Below are 17,697 nucleotides of genomic sequence, written 5' to 3'. Positions count from 1 at the left end.
GAAGATATTTTTTGAAACGTATGGGTATTTCTAAGATATCGTGCTAATTTTTTTAGACTGCATTAATACTTTTAAATGCGTGGTGAACGTTTTTAAAACATTTTAGGCTGGTGCCGCACGCTAGCACAAATGTGGGCACATCTGCAGATCTGCTCCTTAGTTCAGTCTCCAGTCCATCTTTGCTGAGCTCAGTACTGAAAACAGATCCTCCCAATCTTCCACAACTTGTACACTAGAGGAAGCAAGCCTCTTGCATTAATTAAACTTTTCTAACGGAAATTACATGCATGTGTGAAGTTTGATCAAATATGTGTCCACTTATTCTGTAACCCACTACATATAGAAGAAGAAAAACGTGGGCACTAGTAAAATTCCCCCTTATCTGGTAGGAGATAACATCAGACAAGTTCCTCTCCCCCCTTGCGCGGCTTCATCTTTGTAAGACAATATGCTTTGGGGGGAACCGACACAACCCTCTAGAGGTGGCTATCACATATATATATATACTGAGGTGGTATACAACGTTACAATATACACATGTAAATACAGTCTAACACCCTCCCTCAATCTTAGCCACTTTCTAATGAATCTAGAAGGGTAAGATTGCGCCTGCAAGTCTCAAACTGTGGCAAAGGCAATGGCTTGGTGAAGATGTCAGCAAGTTGATCCTAGGAAGAAATAAACTTGATCTGTAGTTGCTTCTGAGAGACACGTTCACGCACAAAGTGATAGTCAACTTCAATGTGTTTCGTTCGGGCATGGAATACCGGATTTGCAGAAAGGTATGTAGCACCGATGTTATCACACCAAAGAACAGGAGGCTGTGATTGGGGTATACTTAACTCCTGAAGCAAGGACTGTACCCAGATAATCTCTGATGTGGCATTGGCCACAGCCTTATACTCAGCCTCAGTACTGCTACGCGAGATAGTAGCCTGTTTCCGAGCACTCCAGGCAATCAGGTTAGAGCCAAAGAAGACAGCATAACCCCCCGTGGATCGCCTGTCATCCGGATTGCCAGCCCAGTCTGCATCAGAATATGCTGAAAGACAACCAGAGTCAGACGGCCGAATATGCAAACCATGAGCCACCGTGAAACGAATATAACGCAAAATCCGCTTAACAGCAGACCAATGAGTGTCACGGGGTGACTGCAGATACTGGCAGACTCGGTTAACAGCATAGGAAATGTCTGGTCGCGTGATCGTCAAGTACTGGAGCCCACCAACAATATCCGGTACTCGGTCGCATCAGAAGAAGAAAGAAGCACACCATCAACAGCATTGAGCTTATCAGTGGTAGACATGGGTGTAGTCGTCGGTTTGCACTTAAGCATCCCAGCTCGCTGCAACAAATCCAGAGAGTACTTCTTCTGCGTCATAACAAGGCCAGCAGCACGAAAAGTAACCTCCACATCAAGAAAGTAATGAAGCTTCCCAAGGTCCTTGACCGCAAAATCAGCACCAAGTGAGCGAACAAGCGCAGTAGCAGCCGACTGAGAGGAGCTGACCAAAATGATATCATCTACATAGACCAACAAGTACATAGTAACCTCAGGCCTTTGAAGAAGAAACAATGAGGAGTCAGCAGTTGATGATGTAAAACCATGAGCACGAAGAGCCATTGCAAGACGAGCATGCCAAGCACGAGGAGCCTGCTTCAGACCATAAATTGCCTTGGACAGACGACAGAGATGATCAGGGCGATCCGGATCAGAGAAACCCGGAGGCTAGCGCATGTAAACCTCCTCGGCCAAGACACCATGAAGAAAAGCATTTTGAACATCAAGCTGACGAAGAAACCAACCTCGAGTAACAGCCAGAGAGAGAAGAAGTCTGATGGTAGTAGGCTTGACCACTGGACTGAAGGTGTCTTCATAGTCAAGTCCAAAACGCTGTCGAAAACCACGAGCAACCAGACGAGCCTTATAGCGCTCAATGGACCCATCAGAATGCCTCTTCACTTTGAAAACCCATTTGGAATCAATGACATTTACCCGTGATTGTGGAGGAACAAGAGTCCATGTCTGATTGCGAAGAAGCGCTTGATACTCCTGCTCCATGGCCTCTCTCCAATGAGGAATGCGCATAGCAGCTTGATACGTGCGTGGCTCAGAGGATGGATCTGCGAGAGCAGCAGACATGCACGCCGCTAACCAAGCAACTGTGCCATCGTGACGTTGCTTGGGCTGAAAAATGCCACTCCGACTGCGCGTATGTGGACGTAGAGCAGCAGCAGGAGCCGGCGGAGGCGAAGGTGACGGAGACGTGACGGTCGCCGGAGATGCAGGAATCACCTCAGGCGAGCTCGGGACAGACGACTCCGGGCTGCATGGCGAAGACTGGCCCGACGACAGGGGCTTAGAGGCCATGGGCGAACCGAGGGTGGGCGAGGCCAGCTCCGGTGACACCGGCCTAGACGGCCTTGGCGAGGCGAGAGCAGGCGAGGCCGGCCCTGGTGAGAAGGGCCCAGACACCCTGGGCGAGGCAGGGGCGGGCGAGACCAGGCCTGGTGATGACTGCCCCGATGCCCTGGGCGAGACGGGGACCGAGGAGGCCGGCCCAGTCGGCGGGGTTGCAGGGCGCGACGATGGCGAAGGCAGCCCAGAAGCCAGAGGCGACCGGGCCAGGACGTCGATCGGCCGTGCATGAGCACGGAAACCGAGGCCATGCAGGGCGCCATGTGCTCCTCATGCACAACAGAAGGTGCCGAGGATGAAGGCGATGGCGACGAAGAGGAAGATGGTGCTTCCAGAATCTCCAAACGAGCCCCATGACCAGTGCCTGCACCATGGTTAGGCAACAATAGAGGAGAATATGCAACATCATCAAATTGGTCAGAAGCAACAGAGGATGAATGCATGACAGGTGGCTCGGTACTGGACACAGGGAGGTTGGCAAAGGGAAAAACATGCTCATCAAACACAACATCCCGAGAGATGTAGACACGATTAGTGGGAACATGAAGACATTTGTATCCTTTATGAAGAGAGCTATAACCAAGAAAAACACACTTCTTGGAACGAAACTCGAGCTTACGCTTGTTATATGGACGGAGATGGGGCCATCAAGCACACCCAAACACCTTGAGAAAGGTGTAGTCCGGTTGTTCATTAAGGAGAACTTCAATGGGAGTCTTCATATTCAAAACACGAGTGGGAGTACGATTGATGAGAAAACATGCAATGGTGAAAGCATCACTCCAAAAACGAAACGGAACAGATGCATGGGCCAAAAGAGTCAGACCAGCTTCAACAATGTGACGATGCTTACGCTCTACTGAACCATTCTGCTGATGTGTATGTGGACATGCTAAACGGTGAGTGATCCCAAGCGACTGAAAGAAGGAGTTGAGGTTGCGATACTCGCTGTTGGAAATATGCCCTAGAGGCAATAATAAAAGTATTATTATTATATTTCCTTGTTCATGATAATTGTCTTTTATTCATGCTATAACTGTATTATCCGGAAATCGTAATACACGTGTGAATACATAGACCACAATATGTCCCTAGTGAGCCTCTAGTTGACTAGCTCGTTGTGATCAACAGATAGTCATGGTTTCCTGGCTATGGACATTGGATGTCGTTGATAACGGGATCACATCATTAGGAGAATGATGTGATGGACAAGACCCAATCCTAAGCATAGCACAAAGATCGTGTAGTTCGTTTGCTAGAGCTTTGCCAATGTCAAGTATCTCTTCCTTTGACCATGAGATCGTGTAACTCATGGATACCGTAGGAGTGCTTTGGGTATATCAAACGTCACAACGTAACTGGGTGACTATAAAGGTGCACTACAGGTATCTCCGAAAGTATCTATTGTTTTATACGGATCGAGACTGGGATTTGTCACTCCGTGTAAACGGAGAGGTATCTCTGGGCCCACTCGGTAGGACATCATCATATGCGCAATGTGACCAAGGAGTTGATCACGGGATGATGTGTTACGGAACGAGTAAAGTGACTTGCCGGTAACGAGATTGAACAAGGTATCGGTATACCGACGATCGAATCTCGGGCAAGTAAAATACCGCTAGACAAAGGGAATTGTATACGGGATCGATTGAGTCCTTGACATCGTGGTTCATCCGATGAGATCATCGTGTAACATGTGGGAGCCATCATGGGTATCCAGATCCCGCTATTGGTTATTGACCGGAGAACGTCTCGGTCATGTCTGCATGTCTCCCGAACCCGTAGGGTCTACACACTTAAGGTTCGATGACGCTAGGGTTATAAAGGAAGCTTGTATGTGGTAACCGGATGTTGTTCGGAGTCCCGGATGAGATCTCGGACGTCACGAGGAGTTCCGGAATGGTCCGGAGGTAAAGATTTATATATAGGAAGTCCTGTTTCGGCCATCGGGACAAGTTTGGGGGTCATCGGTATTGTACCGGGACCACCGGAAGGGTCCCGGGGGCCCACCGGGTGGGGCCACCTGCCCCGGGGGGCCACATGGGCTGTAGGGGGTGCGCCTTGGCCTACATGGGCCAAGGGCACCAGCCCCTAGAGGCCCATGCGCCAAGATAAAGGAAAAAGGGGAGAGTCCTAAAGGGGGAAGGCACCTCCGAGGTGCCTTGGGGAGGATGGACTCCTCCCCCCTCCTTAGCCGCACCCCTTTCTTGGAGTAGGGGGCAAGGCTGCGCCTCCCCCTTCTCCCCTGCCCCTATATATAGTGGAGGGGAGGGAGGGCATCCATACCTGAGCCTTTGGCGCCTCCCTCCATCCCGTGACACCTCCTCCTCTCCCGTAGGTGCTTGGCGAAGCCCTGCAGGATTGCCACGCTCCTCCATCACCACCACGCCGTTGTGCTGCTGCTGGATGGAGTCTTCCTCAACCTCTCCCTCTCTCCTTGCTGGATCAAGGCGTGGGAGACATCGTCGAGCTGTACGTGTGTTGAACGCGGAGGTGCCGTCCGTTCGGCACTAGGATCATCGGTGATCTGAATCACGACGAGTACGACTCCATCAACCCTGTTCACTTGAACGCTTCCGCTTAGCGATCTACAAGGGTATGTAGATGCACTCTCCTTCTACTCGTTGCTGGTCTCTCCATAGATAGATCTTGGTGACGCGTAGGAAAATTTTGAATTTCTGCTACGTTCCCCAACAGTGGCATCATGAGCTAGGTCTATTGCGTAGATTCTTTGCACGAGTAGAACACAAAGTAGTTGTGGGCGTTGATGTTGTTCAATATGCTTACCGTTACTAGTCCAATCTTGTTTCGACGGTATTGTGGGATGAAGCGGCCCGGACCGACCTTACACGTACTCTTACGTGAGACAGGTTCCACCGATTGACATGCACTTGGTGCATAAGGTGGCTAGCGGGTGACAGTCTCTCCCACTTTACTCGGAACGGATTCGATGAAAAGGGTCCTTATGAAGGGTAAATAGCAATTGGCATATCACGTTGTGGTCTTGCGTAGGTAAGAAACGTTCTTGCTAGAAACCCATAGCAGCCACGTAAAACATGCAACAACAATTAGAGGACGTCTAACTTGTTTTTGCAGGGTATGCTATGTGATGTGATATGGCCAAGAAGAATGTGATGAATGATATGTGATGTATGAGATTGATCATGTTCTTGTAATAGGATTCACGACTTGCATGTCGATGAGTATGACAACCGGCAGGAGCCATAGGAGTTGTCTTTATTTATTGTATGACCTGCGTGTCATTGAAGAACGCCATGTAAACTACTTTACTTTATTGCTAAACGCGTTAGTCATAGAAGTAGAAGTAGTCGTTGGTGTGACAACTTCATGAAGACACGATGATGGAGATCATGATGATGGAGATCATGGTGTCGTGCCGGTGACGATGATGATCATGGAGCCCCGAAGATGAAGATAAAAAGGAGCAAAATGATATTGGCCATATCATGTCACTATTTGATTGCATGTGATGTTTATCATGTTTATGCATCTTGTTTGCTTAGGACGACGGTAGTAAATAAGATGATCCCTTACAAAATTTCAAGAAGTGTTCTCCCCTAACTGTGCACCGTTGCTACAGTTCGTCGCTTCTAAGCACCACGTGATGATCGGGTGTGATGGATTCTTACGTTCACATACAACGGGTGTAAGACAGTTTTACACAGCGAAAACACTTAGGGTTAACTTGACGAGCCTAGCATGTGCAGACATGGCCTCGGAACACGGAGACCGAAAGGTCGAGCATGAGTCGTATAGTAGATACGATCAACATGAAGATGTTCACCGATGATGACTAGTCCGTCTCACGTGATGATCGGACACGGCCTAGTTGACTCGGATCATGTAATCACTTAGATGACCAGAGGGATGTCTATCTGAGTGGGAGTTCATAAGATGAACTTAATTATCCTGAACATAGTCAAAAGATTTTTTGCAAATTATGTCGTAGCTCACGCTATAGTTCTACTGTTTAGATATGTTCCTAGAGAAAAATATAGTTGAAAGTTGACAGTAGCGATTATGCGGACACTGGAAAGCTTATGTCCTTAATGCACTGCTCAGTGTGCTGAACCCCAAACGTCGTTTGTGGATGTTTCGAACATCGAACATACACATTTTGATAACTACGTGATAGTTCAGTTAAACGGTTTAGAGTTGAGGCACCAAAGATGTTTTCGAAACGTCGCGGAACATATGAGATGTTTCGAGGGCTGAAATTGGGATTTCAGGCTCGTGCCCACGTCAAGAGGTATGAGACCTCCGACAATTTTCTTAGCCTACAAACTAAGGGAGAAAAGCTCAATCGTTGAGCTTGTGCTCAGATTGTCTGAGTGCAACAATCACTTGAATCGAGTGGGAGTTGATCTTCCAGATGAAATAGTGATAGTTTCTCCGAAGTCATTACCACCAAGCTGCTAGAGCTTCGTGATGAACTATAACATATCAGGGATAGATATGATGATCCTTGAAATATTCGCGTTGTTTGACACCGCGAAAGTAGAAATCAAGAAGGAGCATCAATCGTTGATGGTCAGTGAGACCACTAGTTTCAAGAAGGGCAAGGGCAAGAAGGGATACTTCATGAAACGGCAATTCAGCTGCTGCACCAATGAAGAAACCCGAGGTTGAACCCAAACCCGAGACTAAGTGCTTCTGTAATAAGGGGAACAACCACTGCAGCAGCATTACCCTAGATACTTGGTAGATGAGAAGGCTGGCAAGGTCGATAGAAGTATATTGGATATACATTATGTTAATGTGTACTTTACTAGTACTCCTAGTAGCACCAGGGTATTGGATACCGGTTCGGTTGCTGAGTATTAGTAACTCGAAATAAAAGCTACGGAATAAACGGAGACTAGCTAAAGGTGAGCTGACGATATGTGTTGGAAGTGTTTCCAATGTTGATATGATCAAGCATCGCACGCTCCCTCTACCATCAAGATTAGTATTAAACCTGAATAAGTGCTCTTGCACCTATAGGAATGGTTTATTGAATCTTGATCGTAGTGATACACATTTTCATGCCAAAAGATATAAGATAGTAATGATAGTACCACTTACTTGTGGCACTGCCATGTAAGTCATAATGGTATAAAATGCATGAAGAAGCTCCATGTTGATGGATCTTTGGACTCACTCATTTTTGAAAAGTTTGAGACATGCGAACCATGTCTATTGGTATATATGCATGAAGAAACTCCATGCAAATGGACCGTTTGGACTCAATTGATTTTGAATCACTTGAGATATGCAAATCATACCACATGGGCAAGATGACTGAAAAGCCTCGGTTTCAGTAAGATGGAACAAGATAGCAACTTGTTGGAATAACACATTTTGATGTGTGTAGTCCAATGAGTGCTGAGGCATGCAGTGAATATCGTTATGTTCTTACTTCACAGATGATTCGAGTAGATGTTGAGAATATTTACTTGATGAAACACAAGTCTGAATTATTGAATGGTTCAAGTAATTTCAGAGTGAAGTAGAAGATCATTGTGACAAGAGGATAAAATGTCTATGATATGATCATAGAGATGAATATCTGAGTTACGGGTTTTGGCACACAATTAAGACATTGTGGAAATTGTTCCGCAATTAATACCGCCTGGAACACCATAGTGTGATGGTGTGTCCGAACATCATAGTTGCACCCTATTGGATATGGTGCGTACCATGATGTCTCTTATCGAATTACCACTATCGTTCATGGGTTAGGCATTAGAGACAACCACATTCACTTTAAATAGGGCACCACATAATTCCGTTGAGATGACACCGTATGAATTATGGTTTAGAGAAACCTAAGTTGTCGTTTCTTAAAGGTTTGGGGCTGCGACGCTTATGTGAAAAAGTTTCAGGATTAAGCTCGAACCCAAAGCGGATAAAATACATCTTCATAGGACACCCAAAAATAGTTGGGTATACCTCCTGTCTCAGATCCGAAAACAATATGAATTGTTTCTTGAATCGGGTCCTTTCTCGAGGAAAGGTTTCTCTCGAAAGAGTTGAGTGGGAGGATGGTGGAGACTTGATGAGGTTATTGAACCGTCTCTTCAACTAGTGTGTGGCAGGGCACAGGAAGTTGTTCCTGTGGCACCTACACCAATTGAAGTGGAAGCTTATGATATTGATCATGAAACTTCGGATCAAGTCACTACCAAACCTCGTAGGACGACAAGGACACGTACTACTTCGGAGTGGTAAGGTGATCCTGTCTTGAAGGTCATGTTGCTAGACAACAATGAACCTACGAGCTATGGAGAAGCGATGGTGGGCCCGAATTCCGACAAATGGTTAGAAACCATGAAATCCGAGATAGGATCCATGTATCAAAACAAAGCATGGACTTTGGTGGACTTGCCCGATGATCGGCAAGCCATTGAGATAAATGGATCTTTTAGAAGAAGACGGACGTGGACGGAAATGTCACCGTCTATGAAGCTCGACTTGTGGCGAAGAGTTTTTCACAAGTTCAAGGAGTTGACTACGATGAGATTTTCTCATCCGTAGCGATGCTTAAGTCCGTCGGATTCATGTTAGCATTAGCTGCATTTATGAAATCTGGCAGATGGATGACAAAACGAGTTTCCTTACCAACTTACGTAAGGAAAGGTTGTATGTGATACAATCAGAAAGGTTTTGTCGATCCTAAGGATGCTAAAAGGTATGCTAGCTCCAGCGATCCTTCCATGGACTGGAATAAGCATCTCGGAGTTGGAATGTGCGCTTTGATAAGATGATCAAAGATTTTGGGTTTATACAAAGTTTATGAGAAACTTGTATTTCCAAAGAAGTGAGTGGGAGCACTATAGAATTTCTGATGAGTATATGTTGATCAGAAATGATGTAGAATTTCTAGAAAGCATATAGGGTTATTTGAAAGGTGTTTTTCAATAGAAAACCTGGATTAAGCTGCTTGAGCATTGAGCATCAAGATCTATAAGGATAGATCAAAACGCTTAATGGTACTTTCAAATGAGCACATACCTTGACATGATCTTGAAGGTGTTCAAGATGGACCAGTCAAAGAAGGAGTTCTTGCCTGAGTTGTAAGGTACGAAGTTAAGACTTAAAGCTCGACCACGTCAGAATAGAGAGAAAGGACGAAGGTCGTCCCCTATGCTTAAGACGTAGGCTCTTCAGTATGCTATGCTGTGTACCGCACCTGAAGTGTGCCTTGCCATGAGTCAGTCAAGGGGTACAAGAGTGATCCAAGAATGGCTCACAGGACAGCGGTCAAAGTTATCCTTAGTAACTAGTGGACTAAGGAATTTTCTCGATTATGGAGGTGGTAAAATAGTTCGTCATAAAGGTTACGACGATGCAAACTTGACACCTATCCGGATAGCTCTGAGTTGAGATACCGGATACATATAATGGAGCAACAATTTAGAATAGCTCCAAGTAGAACATTTATTTGGATTAGCTCCAAATAGAGCGTGGTAGCTACATCTAGGAGATGACATAGAGATTTGTAAAACACACACGGATCTGAAAGGTTCAGACCTGTTGACTAAAAACCTCTCTCACAAGCAACATGATCAAACATAAAACTCATTGAGTGTTAATCACATAGTGATGTGAACTAGACTACTGACTCTAGTAAACTCTTGGGTATTAGTCACATGGCGATGTGACCTGTGAGTGTTAATCACATGGCGATGTGAACTAGATTATTGACTCTAGTGCAAGTGGGAGACTGTTGGAAATATGCCCTAGAGGCAATAATAAAAGTATTATTATTATATTTCCTTGTTCATGATAATTGTCTTTTATTCATGCTATAATTGTATTATCCGGAAATCGTAATACACGTGTGAATACATAGACCACAATATGTCCCTAGTGAGCCTCTAGTTGACTAGCTCGTTGTGATCAACAGATAGTCATGGTTTCCTGGCTATGGACATTGGATGTCGTTGATAACGGGATCACATCATTAGGAGAATGATGTGATGGACAAGACCCAATCCTAAGACTAGCACAAAAGATCGTGTAGTTCATTTGCTAGAGCTTTGCCAATGTCAAGTATCTCTTCCTTCGACCATGAGAGCGTGCAACTCCTGGATACCGTAGGAGTGCTTTGGGTGTATCAAACGTCACAACGTAACTGGGTGACTATAAAGGTGCACTACAGGTATCTCCGAAAGTATCTATTGTTTTATGCGGATCGAGACTGGGATTTGTCACTCCGTGTAAACGGAGAGGTATCTCTGGGCCCACTCGGTAGGACATCATCATATGCGCAATGTGACCAAGGAGTTGATCACGGGATGATGTGTTACGGAACGAGTAAAGTGACTTGCCGGTAACGAGATTGAACAAGGTATTGGATACCGACGATCGAATCTCGGGCAAGTAACATACCGATAGACAAAGGGAATTGAATACGGGATTGATTAAGTCCTTGACATCGTGGTTCATCTGATGAGATCATCGTGGAACATGTGGGAGCCATCATGGGTATCCAGATCCCGCTATTGGTTATTGACCGGAGAACGTCTCGGTCATGTCTACATGTCTCCCGAACCCGTAGGGTCTACACACTTAAGGTTCGATGACGCTAGGGTTATAAAGGAAGCTTGTATGTGGTTACCGAATGTTGTTCGGAGTCCCGGATGAGATCCCGGACGTCACGAGGAGTTCCGGAATGGTCCGGAGGTAAAGATTTATATATAGGAAGTCCTGTTTCGGCCATCGGGACAAGTTTCGGGGTCATCGGTATTGTACCGGGACCACCGGAAGGGTCCCGGGGGCCCACCGGGTGGGGCCACCTGCCCCGGGGGGCCACATGGGCTGTAGGGGGTGCGCCTTGGCCTACATGGGCCAAGGGCACCAGCCCCTAGAGGCCCATGCGCCAAGATAAAGGAAAAAGGGGAGAGTCCTAAAGGGGGAAGGCACCTCCGAGGTGCCTTGGGGAGGATGGACTCCTCCCCCCTCCTTAGCCGCACCCCTTTCTTGGAGTAGGGGGCAAGGCTGCGCCTCCCCCTTCTCCCCTGCCCCTATATATAATGGAGGGGAGGGAGGGCATCCATACCTGAGCCCTTGGCGCCTCCCTCCATCCCGTGACACCTCCTCCTCTCCCGTAGGTGCTTGGCGAAGCCCTGCAGGATTGCCACGCTCCTCCATCACCACCACGCCATTGTGCTGCTGCTGGATGGAGTCTTCCTCAACCTCTCCCTCTCTCCTTGCTGGATCAAGGCGTGGGAGACATCGTCGAGCTGTACGTGTGTTGAACGCGGAGGTGCCGTCCGTTCGGCACTAGGATCATCGGTGATCTGAATCACGACGAGTACGACTCCATCAACCCCGTTCACTTGAACGCTTCCGCTTAGCGATCTACAAGGGTATGTAGATGCACTCTCCTTCTACTCGTTGCTGGTCTCTCCATAGATAGATCTTGGTGACGCGTAGGAAAATTTTGAATTTCTGCTACGTTCCCCAACACTCGCCACCCCAGTCCGACTGAACATGAACAATTTTGTGCTTGAGAAGGCGTTCAACATGTTTTTGGAACTGAACAAAAATGTCAAACACATCAGATTTACGTTTGATAAGATAAAGCCAGGTAAAGCGGCTGTAAGCATCAACAAAACTGATATAATAATTATGACCACTAACAGAAGTCTGAGCAGGACCCCATACATCTGAAAACACAAGTTCTAAAGGATGTTTCACCTCACGACTGGACTCCGAAAAAGGAAGTTGATGACTCTTCCCCTGCTGACAAGCATCACACACTACTACATCTTTATTACTAGACACACTAGGAAGCTCATGACGACGCAAAACATGCCGGACAATAGGTGTGGCCGGGTGACCAAGACGAGCATGCCACTGTGACGGAGATACCCGAACTCCACTGAAGACGCGAGCGACGCCAGGATGCTCCAGACGATAGAGACCTTGGCAGAGCCGCCCACTAAGAAGAATGTCCCTCGTGCCCCGATCCTTAATAAAAAGATCAAAAGGATGAAATTCACAAAGCACATTATTATCACGAGTGAGTTTAGGAACTGAAAGAAGATTACGTGTCACAGATGGAACTCGAAGAACATTGCGAAGTTGAAGACTCCTATTGGCATGTCTAGTGAGAAGTGATGCTTGACCAATATGAGAGATGTGCATACCTGCTCCATTGGCGGTGTGGATCTTGTCGGAGCCATGGTAGGGTTCACGAGTGTGAAGCTTCCCCATCTCACTGGTCAGGTGCTCTGTCGCCCCAGAGTCCATGTACCAGTGGGGATCAATGGAGTAGGACTGAGTGTGTCCATGTGGCTTCTGCGGCAGCGGACGATCAGCCATGGCGACCTGACGAGCAAAGTTGCGTGTATCCTTCCCGTCATTGCCAAGACCAAGAAAACCCCGCTGGAAGCGCTTGTGACACTTCGAGGCCCAGTGCCCATCGCGACCACAAAGCTGGCACACACGTGGACCGCCAGCCCCTGGTAGCGTCGCAGTAGGAGGAGGGGCCGAGGCGGGTGGTGGTGACTGCCCCGAAGGAGCCCTGGATGAAGCAGAGGAGCGACCACCCTTGGTGGCGGCGTTTGCCGAGAGGGCGCCGTTGCCCCTGGATCGGCGCGTCTCGACTCGTTTCTCAGTAAGCAGGAGGCGTGAAAAGACCTCGTGTGCTGGCATGGGCGTGGAGTTGCCCCTCTCATTGATGATCTTGACTAGGGCGTCATACTCCTCATCAAGACCATTGACGATAAACGAGTTGAACTCGGAGTCGGTGAGGGGCTGTCCAATGGAGGCCAGCGTGTCGGCGAGACTCTTGACTTTGTTGTAGAACTCAGTGGCGGTGGAGTCAAGCTTCTGACACTCCCCAAGTTGGCGACGGAGCCCAGATACACGAGCCCGCGACTGTGCCGCAAACGAGCGCTCAAGAATAGTCCATGCCTCGTGGGACGTCTTGGCGAAGACAACAAGCCCAGCAACGGCCGGAGAGAGCGACCCCTGGATGGAGGAGAGGTTCGCCTGATCCTGCCCTGTCCAGACACGGTGAGCCGGATTATAGACCGGACCATGCACGCTATCAACCAGCGCAGGAGGGCAAGGGAGAGAGCCGTCGACATAGCCAAGCAGGTAGTGACTCCCAAGAAGCGGAAGAACCTGCGCGCGCCAGAAGATGTAATTGTCCGACGACAACTTGATGGTGATGAGATGGCCGAAGTGAAACGGCGGCGGCGGCTGCGATCCCATCGAGGAGACTGGCTGAGGTGAGAACACCGTGGAGACAGTCGGAGGGGCAGCCGGCGCGGTGACAGAGGGCGCGATGGCCGCGGTTGACGCCGTGAAGCCTGCCAGCGCGACGTCCTCCGCCATCAGCGGCGCAGTGGCCGAGGGCGCGACAGCCGCGGTTGACGGGGCGGCGGTGGTGTGGGCCACAAGCGCCTGCCCGGGCGAAGTAGCAGCCGGCGGGAGCGCGAAGAGGGAGCCGACGCTCCGTGTTCCGATCGGCGCCTGAAGGGAGGCGGCATCCAGCGGCCTCGAGAGAAGTGCCGCGAGGGAGGCCGGCAGAAAACCGGTGGCAGTGGAGCCGGACGCAGCGGCGGACGTCATAGCAGTCGGGCGACGGCGGCGGCGGCGGCGGCGGTTTAGGGTTTTTAGGCGGAAGCGGACGTAACCTAGCGTGATACCATGTAAGACAATAGGCTTTGGGGGGAACCGGCACAACCCTCTAGGGGTGGCCTATCATATATATATATATAATGAGGTGGTATACAACGTGTAGAAGTGCATGCTCTAGCCAATGAAACCAAAAGACCGATCTGATAGAAGAGACTAGGCAGCACATTATACGTCAACACTCCCCCTCACGTGTGGCTCCCTCAGGCCTGAACGTGGACCGAAAGTGGGCTGCAATTTAATTGCGTCAGCCGGGTCTTGAACTCAAGACCTCTTGGCTCCGATACCATGTAGAAGTGCATGCTCTAGCCAATAAAACCAAAAGACCGATCTGATGGAAAAGACTAGGCAGCACATTATACGTCAACAATCTTCGTTGATTCACGACGAGTTCTTGAGAACCCATTCCACCATGGTGGAGACGCCAAACCCGGTCGCCGACCGGTTCTTGTGGCTCCACACCGGCCCAGCAATGTCCATGTGCATCCACTGAACTTTCTCATCGACAAACTGCAACACGAGGAGCATTACTTTTATTGTTTCATATAAACACATATTGTAGTACAACGTTCAGGTTTCTTCCAAGAACCAAACCAGAAGAAAGCAACTGAGCTGAGCATAACAGCAACCCAAGAATACATCATACTGTACGCACCTGCTTCAGGAATAGCGCAGCGGTGATGACGCCGCCCTGTGGAATAGCGCCGGTGTTGAGCATATCAGCAACACCAGACTTCATCGTCTCCCAGTAGCTTTCTTCTAGTGGCAGCCTCCAGAACTTCTCTCCCGACACCTCGGATGCAGCGGCCACTTCCTCATGGAGTTCATCACTCGGTGTCAGAATCCCTGTAGAGATGCTTCTTTGAACATGCCAGAACAGGGCAAGAACTAAATATAACTGGGAGGGGTAAAAAATTGCAGTTGGCAGAGAAGAGTGAAGATGGGTTAGCATTTAGTTAGAATTACCGGCAATGCTTGGGCCAAGTGCAACACGGCAGAAACCAGTTAGCGTTGCCAGATCTATAATCTGCATGCAATAATTATTGAAAATTCAGCAACTCAAGCAAGCTAGTTGCAGAAAATTCAGTCCATGCAGCCTTCCAGAGGACCATAACAGTACAGATTACCCTAGCAAATAAATTAGAAATCCCATGATGCTAGAGCAAGTAACCGAGTACTATCAGGATTGCAACTACAACAGAAACAATGTATACAGTAATCATCAAAGCATACAAATACAGCATCTCTGTGACGAACAGAACATTTCATCAGAAGAAACAATGCATTTACCTTGTCAACACCTTGTTTACAAGCATAGACCAAAGCATCAGCAAGTGTGAGCCTCCCTTCTGCATCAGTGTTATCTACCTGAAACGGTATTTACAAAAATGAGCTCAAATTGGACCATAAGAACGTTGCATCTAGGACCTGCTTAGACTACATGGCCAACAAGGAGGATAAACAACACAATCACACTATCACAGGAAACATGCCTCGATCGTCTTGCCGTTAGAAGCAGTCACAATGTCGCCAGGCCTCATGCCTGTCCCACTAATCATGTTTTCACAGGCAGCAACAATAAAATGGACCTGTGAAATGGAGAATCATTAGCAAATACTACACACTAGCATAAAGGTTACTCATAGATATTAAGTACCTCTACTCCAGGAGGCTTGATTTGGCCCAGGGCTTTTGCTGCACCAAATACTGCTGCAGAGCCCCCCATGTCCCACTTCATCAGTTCAATATTGCAAACTGCTCCAATCTTAATGTTGTATCCACCACTGCAACACATTGGTAAATTCAAGTGTTAGAGCTGAGAGCTACTATTAACATCTGCACAAAATGAACTCCCATTATGTCGAAGCGTATTGAAGATGACATGTCAATCTTCAATCAAGTACTATATCATCCGTCACTGTAATAATTCACAAAATATGCACAAGTTTGCACTGACCTGTCAAAGGTTACACCCTTCCCCACAATAGCTAGCTTTCTCTTGACATTTCCACCAGAAGGTTTATAGCACAAGTGGATAAAGCGAGGAGGATTTGCAGAAGCCGCGGCGACAGCCAAGTAGGAGCCCATCTTCAGCTCTCTGCATCTCTCCTCGTTTAATATCGTGGCAGTGAATACATCACTGTACATCGAAGCAATCTTCGACGCCTCCTCCGCGAGCACTACTGAAAAAGGCAGCAAGGTTTGCCATGGAATCGATGTCGGCATGTGACAACACCTATACATGAACAGATTGTAAATGAAAGACTAAATGGCGTACTAACCGGGGGTAAGCACATTGGCAGGTGAGTTCACAAGGTCTTTTCCGAATATCACGCCTGAGGAAACATGTTTGGCTAGTTCAAGTCTATGGTCCATCTCAGGACCATATCCCAATCCAATGAGATCAACTTGTTTGAGATGCACCTTGTTGGACTCAGATCTGTATCTGTTGTCCTCGTACAGTCCGAGCACAGTTCCTGCAGTTCAAATGCACAGAGATAGTCCAGCATCAAGTCACTGTAGTCCAAAATTCACCCATAGAACCATCAACCATTGCTACCAAAATACTCCTACAAACGATCAATTGCGGTACCGGAAGCGATTGCCGCGGCCGCATTAGGCTTGAACTCCTCATGGATCCCGCCGGGGGAGGCGAGAGCAAGAGCTGTGCTGCCGGCTCGAGCGGACTTGGCGACCGACGCGAAGGATTCGCCGAGGCCTCGACAGGCCGCTGCGGTGGACGGGGCGCTCCGGCCAAGGCCGATCAGGCCCAGACGCTTGAAGCCCTGCCCCTGGAGGCGGAGGACCACCAATTGACCGGCTTTCCCGGCGAAGTCCTCCTCCGCCGAGGCCTCCGACAGCAGGCCGCCGAGCTGGCTGTCCAGCCGCTTCAGGACGGCGTTCTCGAAGCTGGAGCCTGGGCTTCTGCACACGTCCTTCTCCGTGACCGCGACGGCCAGCACATCTCCCTCCCAATCGGATGGCTCGATGCCTATGGCGGCGAAAGAGACCTACGAGAAGAGAGGCTCACGCTTGCAATTCTTGGCAGCGAGTTCGCCAAGTAATTTCAGTTCAGAGCACCGCGTAAGGAGCTGGCAAGCATACCTGGAGTGGCTCGACGACGTTGGGCTTAGTGAGGCCTAGCGCGGCGACTGCGGCTGCGGTGTGCGCCATTAGAGCGCGCTGCCTGAGCAGCAGGCGGAGGGTGACGGTGCCGAACGACGACGACGACGACGATGACGAGCGGGGGCGGCGGACGCCGTGGGGTGAAGCGGAGGCGACGTATATATGATGCGTCGGCCGCGGTTGCGTTCGCCGCCGTCCGACTGGGACGTGCCGTTGCGTGCGTCAGCCGTGCCGGATTAGTCTCCAGGAGACGAGACGCCCGAGGCTCACCGGAGTTGTCTTTTCAACGCCGATGATTGCATTGCAGGAAATTCGGAGTATAAAATTGACCTGGATTTAAGGTTTAACACAAAATGACTTCTTCTAGAAGGTTTAACTAAATTTGCGAACGCCACACATGGCGACGTTTGGATTGAACTAATAGAAACGATGAAAACGTTGCGTGACTATCAATTCAAATGTTTATCTTTTCCCCGTTCGAAAATTTGCACCCGTAA

The 17,697-nt window shown here is 48.5% G+C and overlaps 1 protein-coding gene across 4 annotated transcripts; it reads right to left on the bottom strand.

Moving 5' to 3' along the window:
* Positions 1 to 228: 228 nt before the first annotated feature.
* Positions 229 to 17,379, bottom strand: LOC119367646 (leucine aminopeptidase 2, chloroplastic-like). Of its 4 annotated transcripts, none has more exons than XM_037633133.1 (11): positions 17,180 to 17,379; positions 16,668 to 17,085; positions 16,357 to 16,551; positions 16,032 to 16,257; positions 15,732 to 15,858; positions 15,568 to 15,663; positions 15,365 to 15,442; positions 15,041 to 15,101; positions 14,730 to 14,920; positions 14,446 to 14,568; positions 229 to 434 (listed from the first exon to the last, which is right to left on the bottom strand). In XM_037633133.1, exons 1-11 carry the CDS (start codon positions 17,246 to 17,248, stop codon positions 399 to 401), a joined length of 1,620 nt encoding a protein of 539 aa, XP_037489030.1. In that variant the 5' UTR covers positions 17,249 to 17,379; the 3' UTR covers positions 229 to 398. The 4 variants fall into 4 exon arrangements, with proteins under 4 accessions (XP_037489030.1, XP_037489011.1, XP_037489018.1 ...); XM_037633114.1 differs by having other exon boundaries at positions 230 to 434; positions 14,446 to 14,584; positions 17,180 to 17,348; XM_037633121.1 differs by lacking the exon at positions 229 to 434 and having other exon boundaries at positions 14,333 to 14,563; positions 17,180 to 17,372.
* Positions 17,380 to 17,697: the final 318 nt, after the last annotated feature.

The sequence above is a fragment of the Triticum dicoccoides genome, chromosome 1A (assembly GCF_002162155.2).
Source record: "Triticum dicoccoides isolate Atlit2015 ecotype Zavitan chromosome 1A, WEW_v2.0, whole genome shotgun sequence".
Classification (NCBI taxonomy): Eukaryota; Viridiplantae; Streptophyta; class Magnoliopsida; order Poales; family Poaceae; genus Triticum; species Triticum dicoccoides.
This window is presented reverse-complemented; position numbering and strand designations above follow the sequence as displayed.